Source organism: Ursus americanus, chromosome 4 (genome assembly GCF_024610735.1).
Source record: "Ursus americanus isolate L20-20 chromosome 4, mUrsAme1.1.p, whole genome shotgun sequence".
NCBI lineage: Eukaryota > Metazoa > Chordata > Mammalia > Carnivora > Ursidae > Ursus > Ursus americanus.
Genome location: NC_142130.1, coordinates 10,963,059 through 10,984,751, shown reverse-complemented (window position 1 = coordinate 10,984,751; position 21,693 = coordinate 10,963,059). Strand labels below are relative to the sequence as shown.

The 21,693-nt window shown below is 44.5% G+C and overlaps 1 protein-coding gene across 3 annotated transcripts in view; it reads right to left on the bottom strand.

The window, feature by feature from the left end:
* FNDC3B (fibronectin type III domain containing 3B) overlaps positions 1 to 21,693 on the bottom strand; it is a 339,246-nt gene that overhangs the window by 14,822 nt on the left and 302,731 nt on the right. For all 3 annotated transcript variants that reach the window (XM_045788650.2, XM_045788651.2, XM_045788652.2), the window contains 2 exons: positions 13,611 to 13,823; positions 750 to 916 (listed from right to left, as the gene is read on the bottom strand). In XM_045788650.2, coding sequence (XP_045644606.2) covers positions 750 to 916; positions 13,611 to 13,823 — 380 coding nt within the window. The remainder of the gene's footprint in view (positions 1 to 749; positions 917 to 13,610; positions 13,824 to 21,693) is intronic.

Here is a 21,693-nt window from a genome sequence, read left to right as displayed (position 1 = left end):
ACAGAGGGGCACAGGCTCGGAGTCCGTGAGGGGGCTGGTGGGAGGGCCGAGCCAGCTCCACCCCACTGCCGTCTGCCCATCCTGCGAGTCCGCGGTGCACCAGGGGGACAAGGGCTCACCAGACCCGGGGGGGGGGGGCAGCCCGGGAAGAGTGGTGCTTGCTCACTCCCTGTCCCCACAAAGGGATGGAGTCAACCAGTCACTGGCCAACCTCAAGACAAATACTCAAGGAGATGAGACCAGGCCACTGCCGCTCTTTTTTCAAAGGCACCTCTCCACAGTAAGAGCTGCGGCCGGGGGACAGGCTGATGAAGTCGCCTGGGTCAGGCTCCGGGCACCAGAGTCACCTGGGGATGGACACCAACCTCTGCTCTTCCTGACAGCCTCCGGGAAGGGGGACTCTCAAGCCCTCCACGGTGAGCTGTCGTAAGTGCTATCAACACCGGGGGTTCACCCTCACTGCTAACCCCAAGTGTGTCACTCGGTGTGGTCCTTTCCTTTGTCCGTCTCCCGTGGGGATGAGGCTCTTACATTATTTGCAGAATTATTTATAGAGACCCGAGGAAAGGCCTTTCCACAGAGAACCCACTCCCCAACTTTCTCTTTCAGAAAGTTCTTCACGATTCTATGTTGCTGATACTAGAAATACTAGAAGAGTATATTTAAGGTCAGCACTGAGCCTCCTACTCCAAGTTCCAACATTTCCTTCCTCTCACAGAAGAATGTGCCAGAATTCACTGCCTACAAACCTTTGATGGTGGGGGGGACGCATTTGGTTGTGCTGAAGGTATAGGTTTCTGAGAAGGGCCCTTCCCCAGCCTCGCTCGCTGCCTGGATTCTGAAGGAGTAGCACGTGAATTCCATCAGTCTCTGCACTTTATAGGTGTGGCTGGGTCCTCTGTAGATGGAAATGAACCTAGAGGAAGGAGCAGAATCCATTAGCCGCCTGAACTCTTACTAGTGACAAGAAATCGTCACTGTTCACTTACCTTCTACTATATGTGAGGTGATGAAGTTAATGTTAACTGGGCACCTGAGAAATACAATGTCCTCTTTACCTGGATTTTCCAAATAACTGAGGTTTAGCTTGAAAATTCCTTAAATTTTAACCTTTGTCTTTGCAAGAGCTTTCAAAGCCCCTTTCCCAAACTAGTAAGAAGACATTTTAAGATTACAGATCTTTGAGAAAACATTTTTAAAAGGAAAAGATACTTAGAATCCTCCATCAGGTTAGTCAACATAATGGAAAAGCAGCACAGGTGAACTGGACAGTTAAACGGGCGGCTTCTGGATCCCTCTCCAATCCGAACCTGGAATATTTTGTACTCTAATTATTATCTCCAAAAGGCAGAAGTGTAGAATGCATGAAGATAGAAACAAGACCTTACGTTTTCAAGTGTCTTCCCCCAGGGTCTTGAAAACTATGTATTTTTACAATGAAACTGGAGTACCTACAACTAGTCATATACTATCATCGTTTGTCTTTTTATAGTTAAAGAGAAAATTTTGGAAATAACTTCCCCCCAATTATCCAGAACTTCTGTAGGTTTGGGACTTGAATCCTGCTGGCCCAAGGCCGTTTGGGGAACCACGACGTGACCTGGTCTGACACAGGCCCATCGGTTCCCCCAGTCTCCACTGCCAGTGTCTGATGACAATCCGCTGTCTTCAGAAACTGCTGGAAGTCGGTCGGACAGAATCACAGTGTAAAACGTCTCATCTCTTAGGCCAGTTTGGCCTAAGGGGCAGGCAGGATTTATGAATTCATTTAGCAAACATTTCTTGACCATCTGCTGTGTGCCAGGCTCTGTGGCTTCAAAGATGAATAAGACCAAATCCCCGTGGGCTGGTTGGTCCTGTGTGTGGTCAGAGTTTTCTGAAAGCAGCAGCGTTTTCCTGTGCCAGAGAACAGTTCCTCTGGAGGGATGGATGGATGGATGGATGGGTGGGTGGGTGGATGGATGGGTGGGTGGGTGGGTCTAGAAATTAAACAACTTTTTTAGAAAACCTCTCCGAGTCAATACTTATTTTACGACACCCATGCGTTCATCAGCCTTCACAACTGAGTTCCTGAGCCCTAGCCATTTCACTAAGGTTCCCTCTGCCGCGCTGTGCAAGAAACAACCTTTTACTGAGGGCTGAACATTTTCAATTTCAGGGAAAGCCAGAGTCCACTCTGACACTCACAAATACCATGGCAACCTGTTTAGTGCTCTTGACACATTACCACCTTAATGAAGATACCCTTGCTAATGCTGGAGGCAAACAGCTACTCATTAACTCAGCCTCACCTGGGCCAGAATCTCTGACCAGAATCACTGGTTGTACCGCAAAATGGAAGTCATGGTTTAAGAAGTAAACGTGTTACATCTTCATTACAAACCTGCAATAAAAGCCTGATTTTTGAAAGAATCTGGAGATGGTTACTAGCGATAGTACTGCTTCCCTGCCATGCCCTGCTCTCAGGAGACTGTTCCTTTTGAAAATAAGGTCAATATATCCACGTGGGCAGGAGCACTCACCGTCACAGAGAAATGGACTGAAGCAGATTCAGGACTCTAATTTGGTAGTGTCATCTAAATTGGGCAAATAGCATACATACCAATTTTCAAATACATCAAAATCTGCGTCTGGACTGTTGTTTTCCTTTTCCCTTTAATTTATTGTTTGGCTCTTTCACTGCTGCATTTCAGTTTTTAAAAATTGCATCTCAATTTATAGAAGGCACTGTAGAAACAGGTGCTAGAATGAAGAACTCTGAAATCTCACCATTAGAGCATCTGTTTAAGTCTGGGGCTAGTGTTACTTACAAAAAAGAGACGTTACATTTGCTTTTGGAAAACAGCTAGAATGACTCTGAAGGAGACATTTACCCAGTGGACTTCAGGTTCAAGTTTACTCCCCTTGCAGAGCAAGTTAGGGGCTGGCAGCCTGATGCACCCAGCAGAAGAGCCCTGAGAACAAGAGGGAGAGGGGTAGTTCTTTCTCCCTCCAGTCTTTTCTAGAATAAGCATGTGTCTGATCAGTCTTTAATTAAGCCCTCTGTCTACTTTAGCAATAGTAGATCATGACTCGCTTGCTGCCGCGCTTCTGACCTTCCTCCACTTAGAAAAGGCACAGGAAGGAATTCTGGGGGGAATAACAAAACTGGATGGGGCTAATTCCTAGGTTATGTAATTAGCCAAGTACAGAGCCTCAGTCAGTGGAGGGAGGACAATGGGCATGTGACAGACTCTCTCCTGAGTCTAAGGGGCATGGGGGCGGTAAGGGGAGACACCAGGAATCCTAGCAGCTTTGGGAGAAGCATTACGAAATTGCTAGCGGGGCCAACTCTACCCTAAAGGCCCACTTAGAGAAAAAGGGGTGTCCTGTCCTTGTGGGGCCTGTGTCCTAAGGCAGGCGCACAGGCCCCAGGTCTGTAGGAGCTGAGCAATGAAGCGAGACAGCTGCACTCCTGTCTCCTGAGGCCTTCTCCCCACACACCTCATTCTGATGGGTGACTGAGAGCCACTGAAGACAGCGGGTCTGCCAAGGGTTGTAAGAGTTTACGTTTATCCCTTTAATGGCTTCCCATACCCGCCTTCTTCTTGAGGACACACGAGAGGTAGAGCGGAAAGAGAAGTGAAGGATGAGACTGTGGGGTGAGAGAAGAGAAAGACTGGGTATGCACACTGTCTAATGTGGAAATCACTGACCGCAGTCATGTCCAATTTCACACTGCTTTACTTTTAACAAAGAAATGTATCCAATGCATAAGTCAATGGATTCTAGTTAAATGCTCCTTGTAAGTCCGCGTGTCAATCAAAAGCCCAAATCCTTCATAAAATCTCACCTCTCCATTTTAGGTTTCTGGAGACACGACCTTCGTATGTTAACAGCCAGTTTGGCACTTTAAGTCTAACTTTAGAGATTTCAAGAATTTTAATTTTGAAAACTTTCAGGGCGTATAACACCCGGTGCTCCATGCAATACGTGTCCTCCTTAATACCCTTCACCAGGCTAGCAAACAATGAATCATGGAACACTACATCAAAAGCTAATGATATACTGTATGGTGACTAACATATCATATTTAATAAAAAAAAAGATACTAAAGGGAAAAAAAACAACTTTAAGGGCTAACACTGGTTGTAGGCTGCTCCTACACCCACCCCGACACTCTTCGTAAATGCGGGGTCCACGAGCAGAACGGCACCGAGTTCCCTGAGCCGCCAGCAACTTCCTCAGCCTCTGTGCCTCCGCTTTCTCCTCTGTGCCGTAGGGTCTCTGCGCCCCTCACGGCACTGCGCTCAGGTTTAAATGAGTTAACAGAAGCGTTCAGCCCGGTCCTGACCTGTAACCACACTCCGCAGGTGCCAGTCACAATTACTATAATGCCAGGGTTTTTAACAAACTCCACTCTCCCTTCTGAGAGCCCACCTACATCCCTGCAGGCTAATACCGAGGTTACTTTCTTTTCTCCTGGGTAGAGAGCTGGCTGTGTGGGGAGAGAGACCGTCCTGTAAGCCGGGCCCTGTGCCGGCCGGAGGCATCAGCTGTGGGGCCCGTTTACCCTCCGTGCTGGGACCCCCGGTGAAATGTGGCCAGCAGTGCCTCCCTCACAGGTCTGTGGTGGGATCTGGTTTGAGAGCTCACGTGAGTGCCCCAGTCCCTACATGGAGCAGACCTTAAGGAAATGTCATGGATCCTAAATTTCTTTCTGTACGTGCTGACAGGGACATCTGTTTCAAATAAAGCTCACCAAAACAAAACAAAAAGCTCATGAGCCAACACAAAAAGAAGAGGGTCCCTCTTTTACTGCAATTCTGTAATTATTTTCCATCATTCCAAGAGGCAGGAGAAGAAAGAATCTTCTTTCTTTGGAGCCAGTGATTTATGCCAGTTGCATGGTGGCCTCTCGAGGTGGCTCCGTAGGTGAACGCCCTGTGGCTAGAACCACCCGGCAGAGATTAAAAATATTCATCAAATATTTGTTTTACAAAGACCAGTCAAATTTTTTCTCTTTCCTAAATCTCTCTTTCTTAAAGCACCTTCATTTTAAAATTCGTTATAGTCAGCCAGAGGCCTTTGGTGATAGAATTAAACATACACTATGTGTCTTAAGACACAGTGACTGCAGACTACACATTTTAAACGCAACCAAGGACCCAGCACTTAGAGAGCACGCCCTGCCATGAAAAGAGGACAGGAGCCACCCCGCTCTGCTGGTCCCTCTCCCTCCCCCTTTTAAGACTATCCAGGGTCAGTGCTTGGGCTCTACCTGGGTTCACGCACTACAGGGCCTGGGACAAGCGGCACTGCCAGAGGCCAACGGGACTCCTACTGGCTTGAAGGCCCTGAAACATACTACTTCAGGGTGCGCTGCCCCAAGCCTGGGGAAAGGGAGAGCCCTGGAAGGGGGGAAAATCACCTGTGATGGGGGATTATCTGGAGCAGCTGGGGTGCCTACATAATCAAAGGATGGTCATAAAAACCCTCACCAACACCTAAATCCCTTCATTTCTGAGGGGGAGAGGATGGCCTGGGCCATAACGGATCCATGACGTGGAGACTTTCTGATGCTACAGAAACATGATGAAGTATGTGTAACAGGTGGCACGGTCCCTGGACTACTACGTGCTCAGTAAAGTCACTGAGTAACTTCAGTGTCAGTTCAGGCTGAGGCATATGTAGCCACAGGCACCCCTGTGGAACCATATCCTTAAAGGGCGTCCTGGAGCCGTGCGCTCATACGGCATTGCCTCTCTCTACCCCTGCCGCCCATGGCTGCGTACCTTGGGGGGCATCAGCCCTAGGACCCAGGACTCCTGGGAAGACCAAGAGAACAGGTGTGGAAACACCCAGAGAGCTGCCCCATTGGCTCCGGAGCTGAAGGTCCAGGGGGCGAAAACAATCTTTGTAGTCCACGGCCTTGAGTTTGAATTTAGGCTCAACAGCCACGTAAGCTATTTCCATCTGTGTAAAATGGGTGTGATAATAGTGCCTCCCCTCAGAGCGGGTTGTGAGAATCCAACGGGATCATGCAGGCAGACTCGTGACGAAATGCCTCGCGCTTGCGGTAACACTAACACTCATTAATAACAAAACACCAAGGTTTAGGAATGGTTTCCCTTGTTTCTCAACGCTGGGGAAGCCTGAAGGACGCCCCCACAACGGCATCCCTTCCTGACCTCCCCTTCGGCTTTCCGGAGCCAGAGAGGGAGCTGTGCGCCTGAGCCCCGGCCAGCACCTGCTGCTCGAGGAAGGACGCGTGGCCCTGGAGCGCTGCCTGTTCGTGGGACCCGCGGCCCCGGAGCGCCGGCTGTTCGTGGGACCCGCGGCCCCGGAGCGCTGCCTGTTCGTGGGACGCGCGGCCCCGGAGCGCCGGCTGTTCGTGGGACCCGCGGCCCCGGAGCGCCGGCTGTTCGTGGAACCGGCGCATTTTTACGCAGGACAAGGACAAGTGGGAAGAAATGCTCTCTGGTACTGAAACTATTTACTTGGAAGGGGAAACAAACAAGGCAGAAGGCTGGGTGGGTCACTGAAAGTTTACAGTCTAAATGAATTCTCCATGGCTTCAGCGCTGTGATGTCTTGAAACACCTCTAGGGTAGCAAGCACGCGTGGGTTTCAATGTTGCCAATTTAACAGTGATTTAAAACAATGTTCCAACAGATCTGTGAAAACAAAATGACTGCTCATTCTGCGTGCCTGTCAGAATGCCTCTTTGGTAAGAAGACGACAAAAACCTTGGCCACAATGTGTACTCCGTTACCTTCACCATGAACTTGGACAAGCTGATACTCTCCAGGCTGAGCTTCCAGACACTTGGGATAATAATAACTGTCTTGTTCACCTGGCAGGAATTTTTATGAGAGCCAAGGGAGAGGACCAAGTAAATTCTATAATTTCTTATTAAATATACTCTAGGAAGGCAAAACAACAGAATCTTGACATTTTCAAGACGTTCTAGGGGAAGGCTGTATTTCAACCTCAGTATTTTAGGTTTTAACACATTGTGAAAGATGAGTTTTTTTGCAGTGAAGTGTAACTGAGGGAAGAAATTCAGACATGTTACACCTTTGAATGTTTAAACTATTTTAGAGTGAACTGATATGTAATGAATTCAATTTTAAAATCTATTTCCTTAAAAGTTTTGTTTCAAAAAAAAAAAAAAACCCAAGAATGCCCTGGATGGCTCATAACGTAAATGCACAGTAGAAAATGAGGGTACACTAAGGTTCTGGTGTTTACTACCTTGTTCCTACCTTATAATCCCCAGGCCCATTACAGGCTAACAGCAGCTCGTTACTATTAACTCCTCACAACGATCCACTCTGCTGACCTAAAATGGCCTCCAGTCCACTAAAAGCTGCAAATGGCACATTTCTAAAGTTGTTCCACAATATCACAAGCCGACAGCTGTTAGTGAGCTCAGCACAGCTATATTCCTTCACAATGACATGTCGCTGCCTTCTATTTTCTCTGAATCTCCCTGGGCCGCATGGGCTGTGTGTGTGAGAGAGGATCTCCTGCATTACTGAAGCCATGTTTGGGAGGGACGATGTTCAAAACAGGCATGGACAGCATGTGTCCTCACTCCACCGGGAACACGGAGTCCTGTCATGTCTATGCAGAGGCAGACGGAAGCAGATGGCATCGTGCGGGGACATCTGAGGCAGGGAAGGTGCGTTTCCTAGACTGGCTTTGATGTCGGCGAGAGAACCCATTTGCAGACTGAGCACCTAAGTGCCAAGGAGTTTCCTTCCTCCCCCACGTTCTCGGCTGCGTATGTGCCTACTGGCTCGTGAGTGATCCAGCTCTAATACTTTTTGGTTAGGTTTAGTTTCAGGCTCCTTTTCTAAGAAATAAAATGTCTATATATCTGCCGATGAAACTCTACAGAGAATAAAAAATTCCTTTTTTCATTTTTTTTGTTCAAATTGTATTTCGTTATTGGTATATTAAAAAAGATTATTTTCAAAAAAACGACCTCAAGATGAAGACCCCCCTGAGAACCCTGACACCTCCCATTCTGCTTTTTTTCCAAGCACATCTCATTTTCAAGGATACTCTTCCCAGAGTCCTTCAGATTTCGGTTTTTCTACTTCTATTTTAATGGGTTTGCCTCAATCTTACCTGATTCAGGAAAAAACGCTGAGAGAAATGCTATCCACTTCCATTCTATTTATGATTAAAGAGATAAAAATTCCGTTTTCAAATAGAAAAAACAAAACAAAACCCTGTAATCTGAATTTTTTAAATTTCTGGTCCAATTAAGATCTCTAACAGTTCATTTACCATCACTCACTTTTGCCCGTATCTGACATTTCAGCCTGCAAACCGACTAAGCCAGCAGTATTCTTTATTTTGTAGGCTTAATTTTTATGCTTTCTAAGACAAACGAATGCTTTTCGCCCATCAATCAGGGACTGGAGACAGGCATCATTAGTTCCATTTTGTAGAGGGAGAAACTAAGGCAAAAAAGTGAAGGGACATGCCTCTAGCCACCTAGAAACTCAGTAACAGATCCAGGATTACAGCAGAGATTTGACACCCCCGTGGAGAACCCAATTGCCTTCCACTGACTGAAGGTAATACAAAAGTGTCATTTATCCAACAAGGGAGATCATGTGTATCAGGACTATTCCAGAGAAACAAAGGAAACTAGTATCAACAATATGCTTTGAGAAACAGAAGCAGGGGTTGGTTCCGTAGTAAGCATACATTAAGAAAGTTCACTTCTCCTGTAGGGCTCATACACCCCGGTGACTTTTATTAGTTGCCTAGTGTGTATTTTTCCAGGGTTTCTTTGTAGAGATGATTTTCTGTCCCTCTCTAACAGTAAACAGTCGTATTGTACACATTAACAAAGCCCTCCAATTTTGCCTGATGAAGGGAAAAGTGTCACGGGCTATGGGCTGAGTTAAATGGAGAGCAACTGGTAATTATCCATTCTATCAGAGCCCTCTGCCCCATCCCCCTTTTGCTGGAAATACATTGGCTTTAAAATACATTGGCTATCTGACTAAACCTGAACAACAGATTAGCCATAAATGCATTCCTGGAACTTAAGTTCCTCTCGTCTCGGAGCTGTGTACAATTATCAGGAACATGGACCCATGAGGGTCAGGACGAGAATCAGCACCAACTCAAATTCTGTTAGGGCAGCATAACGTTTCATTCCAGTAACACAGACAAATGCACCTTCGAAATCATCAGTACAGCATTACGATCTTAAAATGCATGAGTTGATCTTGTTATTCTAATCCCTGTATTAGGTTAATGCAGCATTATGAAAATGTTTACTTTGGGTGTATATTCTTCTTGCGTACACAGGAACCAAAGACATTCAGATCTTCTGTGCTAGATTTGCTAAGAATAACAGACTTAATCACTCTACAGTCACACCAGTATAATTTTTGTTTTTCTGCTGAAATTAAATAAAATCTCTTGTGCTGTCTGCTTATTGTTTCCCATTCACTTATTTTCTCGGCAACGTAAGTTCCTTATAGGTAGCCACATACCTCAAAAGACTTAGCGCATTATAGTAATTCAAGAAAAAAAATGATGATTGGGTGATTATGATCTAACTGCTAGGAATAAACTTGGCCCTATAAATATAAAGCACTGCTTTGAAGCTGCTACATCAATATGTAGTCAGTGACCTTGGACTGGGAGCCTTGTGAGTCAAAAGCGTTGAATACATGGAAAACAAATGTCCTGTGCAAGAGGCAAAAAATTGTCAACGTAGCAAGTCCAGGTGACCCAGATGAATTCTAGGTTGATTTACCTGAAGGCAAGGATTTGGGCAAGATGACCTTTTGGGATCCCTATTTACATGAAATAGCCCCAAACTTAAAAAGAGCCATGGGTAGAACGAGAATAGAAAGAGGCATGTAGCTGGAGAAAAATCCAGGGCACATTTCTGTGCTTTGCAGATTGTATCCTCAGTTTCCACCCGACCCTGAGTCTTTATCACTTGCCTCCAACCTAAGGCTCTTTTGCATGAGATTATATGATTGGGACCCTTTTAAGACTCACTCACCCTATTATTGTCTCTAAGAAGCCTTCTCTGCTCATTTAATTTAAAGCCTATAATCATAAGTTGAAATCATAATAATCATTAAAATTAAATTCAAGTCAACTTATCAAAAACAACCCATTTTTTTTCATCTGGCCAGTGGAAGGCTTTGGTAGCAATCCTATCGGCATAGAAAATATTTCACTTTTTATTCAAAAACTAAACGTAGATAAAAGCTATCAATGTCTGGCACTTTGGAGCTGCTTGATAAATAGAAATGTCCTTTAAGAAGTTTAGAAATACATTTTTGGCCCAACATTATACTTAGAAATCTGGCTCATTTCAGATTTTTTGATTGAGAACAAATCAGCAAAGTGTAGATGCAAAACTTTAAGGGGTTTGAGACCTTAGGTGGTCACTCTTAAAGAAAGTTAGTATCTGGGGCGCCTGGGTGGCTCAGTCAGTTAAGTGTCCGCCTTCGGCTCAGGTCATGATCCCCAGGTTGTGGGATCGAGCCCTGCGTCAGGCTCCCTGCCCCGTGGGGAGTCTGCTTCTCACTCTTCCTCTCCCTCTGCCCCTCCTCCTGCTTGTATTCTCTCTCTCCTTCTCTGTCTCAAATCAATAGATAAAATCTTAAAAAAAAAGTATCTTTCTTATTTGTCAAAAGCAGAGACTAAGATATGAAGAAAAAAGAGACAGTGTGCCCTAATCATTTGCAAGAGACACCCTTTGGTAAGGGACGTAGCTCACAAATGATCTACAAGGTTTCTGCACTTTCAGGTGAAAAAGGCGGGAAGGGACTCAGAGCTCACCTTCTACTGCTGTTTAGGGTAGACCGATACTTTAGCGGCCAAATCAAACCAACTCTTTAATTTTATAATTACCGAGCATGAAGTTATTAATTTTCATTGTGCTTCTGTTGCAAAACATTTTAAGACTAACATTACTTTCATAGCTGACTAGGACAGCAGGACAACTCACGCATCGGCAGCTCCCCCTTTCAATGCCCACAGTGCCCGGTGAGTAAAATAAACCAAAACCACAATTAAGTCTCCCTCTGGTTCTCACCTTGGCCACAAGCAGGACATATAATATTTTTGCCACATACGTAACAAGAACTTATTAGTGATTAACGCAGTCAATGTGTACACTAGGGAATATGTAAACTTTTCCCAGAAGTCACTACTGGAAATCACCGTGGCAATGAGTTCAATGAAAAATCTGCTCCTTGAATGAAGGCACTTCCTTTCAGTTGGACAAGCCAGGTCCAAGTCCTACAGAACCTCGAGGAGACCAGCACAGACAAAAACTATGCTAATCACAAGAATTATAACGCACCCAACTCAGCTGATTTCCCCCTAATCCTCATGAGTCAAGACTCGAAGTTAAACAAACGCTTGGATTTAAGGGGCCAATCCATACAAGTGTTCAGTTTCAAGACACTAAGGAAGGTCATCTTCAAACTCCAAATTAGGCCAAGTTTCATCCTATTAAATCACAGGAAAATTAATCCACAAATAGAACGAGCATTTATTACGCTCTCTACTCCCATCACTTTAATAACTTTGAGAGCATTGACAAATCTAATTTAAAGAAGATAAATTTGGACTCCAGGTCATAAAATTAAGAAAAATACTGTTCCTAATGGTAAGTTTTCTTAAATTGCCATTTAAATTTAGCCAAGTCATTTATTTGATTAACGGTGCCATCTTTGGGCCTCCCCCCCTTCTTTAATAGCATGAATTGATTACTAGATTCTGCACTCTCTTCTGTCTGGCATATTTAAATGTCTCACGACAGCATACTTATTTGGATCAGCGTTCATGGCCCTTTTATTCTGAGCATCTGTATGAGGCGCCCCCAGCAGACGCCCACCCACCACAGGGCAGGCCTGCAGCGGGATGCAGCCAGCTGGTCTGGTGCAGAGCCGCTGCTCTCCCCACATTCCTGGACGTTAACAGTAGAGGTAACTGCACGAGGAGTTAGGCAGCCCCCATCTGATCCCAATTCTGCTACCAGTCTCAATGTTTCTGGACTCGACTTCCTCTAAAGCAGGGACACAATTAGAAGATACTCTCTAGCGAAGATTCTCTCAATCACCAAAGGAAGCCAAAAGCCCAGGGAAAAAACAAAGGCCCATTTACAAATGTCCCCCATTGCTAGCTTTAAATCAGGATTTCTGTTAGTCCGTAATTCTTGTTCTTGCCAGCCCTCTGCAGTCAAGGAGTCCCCTGCCAGTAAAATAATGAACCCGTGAAAATGCACCCAAAGGTACACAGCAGAGTAAGATGAATGATCTTGTCTATGAGGGAGTGTGCATTTAATCTCTAATGAACCTACCAAAAGAAGCCTCATTTTCTCTGTGCTTTCTACACCAGCACTAGTTTCCAACAGGACAATCACTTTTTGTTCTTTTATAGTCAAATTACTGGGCTTGACAGGTCCTTCAAAGTCAAGTTCAAATGTCATCTATCTCAAAAAGCCGTTCCTGGTCTTTGCAACCAGATGCTCTCTGCCTCCTCCAGCCTCCCAGAGCGCTCTTCCCCAAGGGCGGTCAAGTTCTGAGACCATTCGGGGGTTGGTATTATGCTGCTGGAGGCAGGGGCTTGTCTTTCCTTGATCTTGGTCTCCACTGCCCGTCCACCTCAAACAGTGCCTTCCCCACAGCAGGACTCCACTGCACTGAAAGGAATCGATGTAGTTGGGCACAGGGTGGGGGGCGAGGATGGGACAGGGGTTTCTGTGCTGACTAAACCAGTTTCCTGTTCAGTTAAAGGAGGAGACTATAACGCATAACGTGGGAAGGACAGAAATGGTTTTGTGTTCGGCAACGCCTTGGGGAAAAGGCAGCACGTACCTGTTCCATCGGGTGTCTCGGATTTATGGCCACCACCCCCCCGACCTCCTTCACCTGATTCTCTAATTTGGGCTTTTGGTCACAGGACATTCTGTCATCATTACCTTTTACTCTGCATCAGAATTATTCCTAAATACAGTTCAGAGGCCCATCTTCTGATTGGCCATTTTCAGAGGAAATGAAGTTAGGCTAAATAAATACACGTGAAAGGCTGGATTTGATTTCTGTGGCCAAGAGTATTTCCTGGGTGTGGAGTCTTATAAACAATCTCCTGTTGGCGCTGGTTGATTTGACCTTGCATTGCCCATAGTTACAGAGTATGGTCCCCATCTGTACTTCACTACAGCTATTTCAGATCAGTAAACATGTTTGTCTTGACGGCTACTGAATATTTAAAAAGCTGACATCTCTTCCTGAGTCTCATTTCCCTTTGCACTTGGGACTAACAGAACTCTCTAACACAGCATGGACTTGGGCAGTTTTCTTTTCAGATAATTTCTCTCCATTATCTGGCTTTATGAAAGGAAAAACAACACACAGATAATCACACGTAGCAAATCAGGGTCTTCAGAATGTTAGTTTAGAAAATTCTACATGGAGGATGGAGGGTACAAAATGCAGGACCCCGATGGATAGGAAATCTTTCAACCAGGAGGATGAGTGCTTTACCAGAGGACCAACGAGCGAGTAAGGACTCACTCCGCAAGCCAAAGGCACGGACCCGTCCCGCGTGCCCGCCCCACCGTCTCACCTCTTGTTTCTGTCCTCCAGCTGCAGGGTGTACACCATGTCATCGGCCGCGTGTGTCTTGGGGTTACTGTCGCCCCACTTCAGCTTCAGGCTCTGGGGTCCCGCTGCGGCACATTCGAGCCGTGGAGGCAAGGGTGGTAATGGCCGAGTTTTGGCCCTAATGAACTGACTGAATGGTCCAGCTCCGATTTCATTGATGGCCTGAATTCTGATCCTGGGAAAAGGGAAAAAAGACAGACATTGCAGGTTTAAGCCGGCAAGCAATTCCCCATTTCAAATAAACATCGTGTGGGGTATTTCTAAGGAGCATTATGGAATACAGAAAAACAAGCTGAAGCAATGCAAGACAAATAGAGAGCAGAACAGCCTGGAAAACAGATTGTATTCTCCCTTCCAAAAACAGCAAAAGTGCTTTAGCAAGATACCTCTGAGTTCTTTAATTAAAAAAAAAAAAAAGGTCCATTGTCTGAGGGAAGACATCCTGGAGATGTGCTACTGTATTTTTGCTGTAGCCGCCTGTTCGCTGCCTCAAAGTCAGTTTTGGAAGAGAGTGGGCTACAAAGAACGAACGAAATAGGAAAGCAAAGGGGTCTCCTCCAGAGTTTAAAAACCAAGGACAACTCTTCAACAGGACATTTCTCCAGCCTCACCCACAATCTCTGCAAGTCCATAACCAGACCTCGTGTGCAGACACTGCTGGTAATGGGGTGTCATTCAGATGAGCAAAAACCTTAACCGATGTTTGCGATGTGAAGTGTTACGGATAATAAAGTTGTATTAACACCGCCCCCATAGTCTATGTATTTAAAATCAGGGTTATAACTTATAAATAAAATAATATCCTGTTCTTACTTTTTTGCTTGTTCCTCGATTTCCTGACTGGTTGACTGCAGCAGCCCTCCAAGGTCTTCATACAACACGAGGACGGCTCTGCCCCACCCTCACTCTCAGCACTGCTCCCCGCGGTGACTACAGGCTCTGGAAGCTTGTTTCCTCCTGGCCCTCAGCAGCCTGCACACCCGGTTCAGGCTTTCCTCCTCTGCTTCTCAGACCAAACCTCTCATGCCACGGCCCCACCACCTGTTCTTCCCCTCTTCTCCTCTACGGTATGGACAATTTTCTCAGTAACCTGACATTTCTTTTTTTTTTTTTTTTAAAGTTTATTTATTTATTTGACAGAGAGACAGCCAGCGAGAGAGGGAACACAAGCAGGGGGAGTGGGAGAGGAAGAAGCAGGCTCCCAGCAGAGGAGCCTGATGTGGGGCTCGATCCCAGAACGCCGGGATCATGCCCTGAGCCGAAAGCAGACACGTAATGACTGAGCCACCCAGGCGCCCCTCAGTAACCTGACATTTCCACACATACTCCCGGGTCTGCCTCTCCCCCAGGCCTCCAGTGAAACCCACCACCCAGGCCCCAAAACACATGACAATAAAAAACAGAGTCAGAGATAAATTCTTAGGAAACAGATCAACTTAAAATATTCTTATAATTTAGTTTTATGTACTTCTCAGTTACAGCGATTACTGGGTACCCTTAACTAGAAAATACTGTTTAGGTGCTACAGTACCCAAATTCATCTTATGACTGCAAATTAGCATTAATTCTTCAAAGGTATAGATAGCATAGTTCTTCAAGTCAGTCTAACAATGTGCCCGTGGACTGCGGAGAAGGAAGCAAAGCTGCGGTACTTACAGGTGAGAGGAAGCAAGCACAGCCCGCCTGTTTCCCCCACTGATGTGGCCATTACACCGGGACAAAAGAAACGCAGCAGCCATTTAAAAGCTCCGAACGGTAAATGGTAGCTGGAGGATCTGGGGAAGAATGTAAACTACCACCTAACCAGCAGTGAATTCACCACTGTTTCGGCTCCGTGACGCCCCAGACTGGATTCAATGCAGCCTGAAATCTAGGAGCAGACATCTGCATGGACCGAGGGCTCTAACGGAAGGAAGCCTGGCTCGGGGAAAGGGCTCTCTGGATGTTCAGAGGGCAAGAGGAAAATCCCCCATTCTTTTTCTATTCTGCATTCTCTCACTCCCCAGCCCTTACACAATTCCTTCAGATCAACAGCCTAAAGAAGAAACAATAAACGATCCTATCCCGTGGTAGAGAAAAAGCACCTGATGGAATCCAATTTCTATTCATAATGCAAAAATTCTCAGAAAACTTGGGACAGAAGGAAACTTTCTCAACCTGAAAAGGGCATCTACAGAAACACCTGCAGGTAACATTATACTCAACAGTGAACGCCTAAATAATTTCTAAGATCGGGAACAACGCAAGGATATCTACTCTCAACACTCCAACTCAGCTTTATGTCCTAGAAGTCTCAGCCACTGGTGGGAAAAATGGCATAGAGATAAGAAAGAAACCAAAACTACAAGACACCGCCGAAAGTCTTAAAGAAGACCTAAGCAGAGAGAGACATTCTGCGTTCATGAATTGAAAGACTGCAAAGAAAAAAAATGTCAATTCTCCCCACACTGATCTACGGAGAGAGTGCAATTCTAATAAAATTCCAGCAGGATTCTTCTTAGTAGATCCAGAGAAGTTGATTCTCAAAGTTATGTGGGAAGGCCAAAGAGCTAAAATTGCCAAACACAAAGTTGAAAAGTAAGAATAAAGTTGAAAGAATCACACTTTCTGATTTAGGACTTACTATAAAGCTACAGTAATCAAGACAGTGTGGTACTGGTAAGAGACAGACACCCAGATCAATATAAGAGAATACAGACACCAGAAATAGAACCACATAAATATGAATGATTGATTTTTGACAAATGTGCAAAAGTCATTCAATGGAGAAAGAGTAGTCTTTTTAACAAATGGTGCTGGAACAACTGGGTTTAAAGAGGAAACAAAACTCAATCTAAATCTTGTATCTTATTCCAAACTTAACTCAGGGTGGATCATGGATCTAAACATAAACTGTAAAAAAGAAAACTTTTAAGAAGAAAACAGAAGAAAAGAAACAGTATTTGTTACCTAGAATTAGGTGAAGAGTTTTTACTCATGATGTGAAAAGCATGATCAAGAAGGAAAGAAGGAAAGGAAGGAAGGAAGGAAGGAAGGAAGGAAGGAAGGAAGGAAGGATGGAAGGAAGGAAGGAAGGAAGGAAGGAAGGAAGGAAGGAAGGAAGGAAGGAAGGAGAGTTGGGACTTGAATCAAAATTAAAACCATCTGCACTGTTAGGAGAATGAAGGCAAGCTACAGAATGGGAGGAAATATGTACAATTTATATATCTGACAAAAGGACTGTATTCAGAATGTATAAAAACCTCCAAAAGTCAACAGTAAGAAAACAACCAACCCCATTAAAAATGGGCCAAAGACTAGCAAATAAGCACACGCACAGTTAATATCACAGGCTATTCGGACGACGAGACTTAGAGCTACGATGAGATACCATTACATCCCTATTGAGATGATTAAAAACCCTCAATACCATGCTGGCAAGGATGAGAAGCAACTGCAACCCTCACATACTGCCGGTGAGAGAGCACAAGGGTGCAGTCACATCGGAGAAGACAGTTGTCCTACATAATTTCTTATAAAGCTTAATACACACGCATATGAGCCAGCAATTCCACTTCTTGGTCTTTAGAGAAATTACAATTTATGTTCATACAAAACCTGCACACGAATGATTACAGCAGCTCTGTTCGTATCACCCCAAACCGAACAAATATCTGTCTTATAGTTTGGGACGCAGCAAATACTTATCTCTGATAAAGTACAGCAAAAATTCCACTAAAAAGAGCCGTTCTTTTCCCAGATTCTATTAAACGTGGGGCTCTCTCTGGTCTCTTGTAGATATAACCTTGAAAGACTAAAATGAATTCTGCCTCACCTCTCGACAGAAACCTCACAGCTTTATGGTGGTAATAGAGGAGCTTTTTTTCTGTGATTGGACAGGAAGAAATTTTTCTGCAACTGGAGAGGAAAAATCTTTTTAAAAAGATGCTCATCGTGGTGGTTGGAATTACCTTTTCTCTCTTCTTAGGAAAGGAGAATTAAGCCAGACATTAAGTTTTAGCCTTTCTTCAGCGGTGTGACAAATTTCCTCACTTACAAGGTTTGTATTAACATCTTTCTACTGTCCAGACTGCCATTCCCTCCCTTCATTGTAGGTACAGGTATTCCTAGAGCCCAGAGGCCAAGACGCTTTCTTCTCTTTGCTTGCTCATCGTCCCGAGCCAGCTGCCCTTACAATGTGGTCCAAGTGACCCCACCGCTTTGCTCTGTGCAGCCCAGGCAGCCCTGGGCCACTCAAATAAACAACAGGAAGCAAGGTAATGGGTTGCTTAAGATTGTTATTCGGCTCAAGAAGAAAAATGAGAGATCTGACTCATTTAGAAGAATTAAACACGAGTTTACAAAATACAAGTATCAAGATACAAAAATAAATTATTAAATAGATTTAATATTTGACTTCTTTGTAAATGCACTTATTTCCCCAAAGCTTCTATACTATTTTGACAGGTTTTGTGTTCCTTACATTGAAACTCTATGGTTCTCTGACCTCTTACTGGTATGTATTTGGTAGGCACATAATCTTGGCCTTAATGACACACCACCAGCACCACAAGAACACCGTGGTGCATTTTAACCCTCTTTAGCAGTGAAGCTTCTTTGAAAATCCTGCTCACCTTGGTGTGACCTTGGGTAACAGTTTCCTTATTTCCAAAATGGGTATATTAGTATCTTTGCTGCATTTACAAACCAATTTGATTACTTAATTAAGATAAGGCATATAGGAAGCATTTCCCATTTGTAGATATTTTCTATTTCACCAAACGACCAGAAAAGGATTCACGATGGGCAAAAGCACTTTGGTGAACTTTAAAGTGCTAATTTCTGGAGTTGCCATTCTTAGGACTTCTTTTGAGACTGTCATTCCTTTCCCAAGGAAAGAACTTGGGTCAAGCATCCATGAGGAGGGCACGGTGCTGGGCATGCACACGTGTGGCCTCATTTGGGTTGATTACCACCAACTCACTTTATGACTTGAGTCATTTGTTAATACCATCTATGTTTTTCCTTCCTCCAAATTATGGCCAAGGAACCAGAAAACACCTAAAGGGATTCACGTCTCTGTAAAGCATCCTCAGAAGGGGAGGGAGAGGCAGAGAGCTGGGAGACCACCGCCGCGAGCCATGCTGAGAACGGGCTCTGCTCACAGGACTGTGCTTGCAGCAGCAGCCAGTCTTTCCTCTTTCAGAGAGGAGAAAACTGCAGTTAAACTCCAAGAGGTTAAATAGCTCAACTTCAATGACACAGTTATTCCTGGTGTTGAAGCCTAAATTCGATATGTACAACAGTATCCCTAATTTCTAGGCTGAACCCATGAGGTAGGAATTACTCTATTTTACAAACGAAGAGACTTGAGGCCTGGCTGGGTTCAGCCATGTCCACTGAGCCACACAACAGAGGTCAGATCTGGTGTGAACTCTGTCTTTTTTAGGCTCACAGTCTTTCGTCCATTCCAGCACACCATAGTCTCCGAGCATAACTGAGTCAAAGACAGTTTCTGATCTAATCAAGGGGTAATTTTAATTCAGACCACACTTTCAGTTCAACAACTGCCTTTTGCCAGTAAAGCGGGCATCTAGAACAGTAAAAAATAAAAATAAAATTGTTTTTACATTATTTAAACACCTTTTGGCCTCGAAGTCAACTACTTAAATTTTAAAATACCTCAATTTATCTACATTTTTACACAACACATTTTGTTTCAGTAAAAATGCACGGTTCTCTTCTGTGTGGCTGACGCACTGAACTAACATTCCTTAGTTCTAATGACAAAGTAAAACTCAAAACTGAAATACAACTGAGGAACTGATGAAATGAGGCCATGCGTGGGGCACCTAGCTGGCTTTCTCAGTCTGTAGAGCGTGCAACTCTTGACCTCAGGGTTGTAAGTTTGAGCCCCCCATTGGGTGTAGAGATTACTTTAAAAGTAAAATCTTAAGGAAAAAAAAAAAGAAAGAAAGAAATGAGGCCATGTCTTCTTGCATTTTGGTAAAAATATTACATACTCTGAGTCCAGGAAGCTGAGAAAGCTGAACAAGGGCTATGATAGTTGCTGTTTATTTGGGAGCGAAAAATGCAGTGTGAAAATAATTTCCTAATTCCAGTGAGAGCTCATTCTGGACTAATGAGCAAAACAAACACTGACCTGAGGAACAATTCCAAGAATTCACCTCAGAAAAAACTGACTTTTCAAGTTTTATTAGATTAATTAACGTCTAACCCAAACCCAAACTTGAGAATTTTCTCTTTAGTTGAAGTAATATGTTAATCTTGAAATTCAGATAGAATCTCCAGGTTTCTTCTTCTTTTTTAATGCATTGCATCAGTTTCTGAAATCTTAAGCTCTGCAAATTAAGTATAAGGGAGATGGAATTTTGCCTTCCAATTAAGGGAAGTGATCTGTAACTCTTGAGAAACTATGCTGGCCAGGCTGATGTGAAAAACGTCAAGTGCCCAGCAGTCTGCCGTACCCATCAGTACACCGATCATTCTGAGCAAAGACATTCAATTAAGCAGCACATTCTTCATAGCTTTTGATTGAAAGATCCCCTAATAAAATATCTACTACTACCAGTTGTGGATGCTAAATACATTCAGAAGATCGTAGCCTTCCAGGGGCGCCTGGGGGGCTCAGGCAGGTATGCGTTGGACTCCTGGTTTCAGCTCAAGTCGTGATCTCAGGGTGGTGAGATCGAGCCCCCTGTGGGGCTCTGTGCACAGCGTGGAGTCTGCTTGAGTTTCTCTCTCCCTCTCCCTCTCTCTGCCCCTCCTCCCCATGCTCTTTCTAAAATAAATAAATCTTTAAAATAAAATAGTAATAAAAAAAGAATCATAGCCTTCCACAACACCTTTTATACACACACACACACACACACACACACACGCACTCAAATTTCTGATACTCCACATGTGAAAAGAAGAATGACTTTCAAAACGAAACTTCCTCAACTGGGGAAAGTGACTTCACAATCCTCCTTAGCCATCCCAGTACTCAGGGCGTCTCCAGTGCGGGGCTGGGGGCAGTGAGGATAGCTGGGAGGAGAGGCCTAAGAGCAAAAGATGGACTTTTTATACCCCACCTCTCCCCACAACCTGCCGTCTAATCATTGAGGACAAAAATATGAAAGAAGGGAATAATCGTCAGATAACTTCTGAAGGAATATAAAATAGTAGCTAAATTCAGGAAACTTCTGGGGGACATGACGCCGTCGGAGTAAAGGGATTCAGTGCCTGTGCTACCTTCTGTCTCCAGGCACTCAGACTTGCCTTCCACAGGAAGCCAAACCTTCAACGTCTTCCATTGCTTAAGAAATGATGCCAGGTTCCCACAGACCTACAATCTGGTCACAACCCACTTTGCAGCTCATTTCTTCCCTACCAAACATTAGCAACAAATCATTTACTGAGTGCTGACCTACTGTGTGTCAGGTCCTGTATGAGGTGCCTGGGGATCCTATCTAAAACACACCCTACTAGGTAACTAAAGGTATTATCTCCATTTTACAGATCAGAAAACTGAGGCACAGAGAGAGCGTAAATAACTTGCCAGAGGTCACAGAGACAGTAAGTGAGGGACCCAGGACTGAAGTCAAGCTGTCTGACTTAGAATTTGTCTCCTAGTACAGCCCACCTCGTCTTGTTACAATGAAACGATCGATGACTCCCTTTTTGACAGGCTAACGTAGTGTTTGACATACAGTAAGGACTCAACAGATGTTATTTTCATCTCTGTTTTACCTAGCAAAAGATCATAGAAGAGTGTAATGAACAAAACTACCTTAAGTTTTAGTCGTTTGGTAGCTTGGTATGAGTCAGACACATAATGAGGTTGCCAAAAGAAGTAATCTTAGGCAATCTTCCTAACTGCTCAATATGGAGAACATGGAAGGTGACAGTCTGGCTCTGTCTGAGCCAGCCAACCAGACCATTCCTGGAGGTGTGGGCACTACTCATTAAAGAATCCGTCAAGAAACAGAACTCGCCCAATGAAGAGGCTGGAGGAGCTAACTGAAAGCCCATGCTAGTGAAGACGGATCTGAACGGAGTGG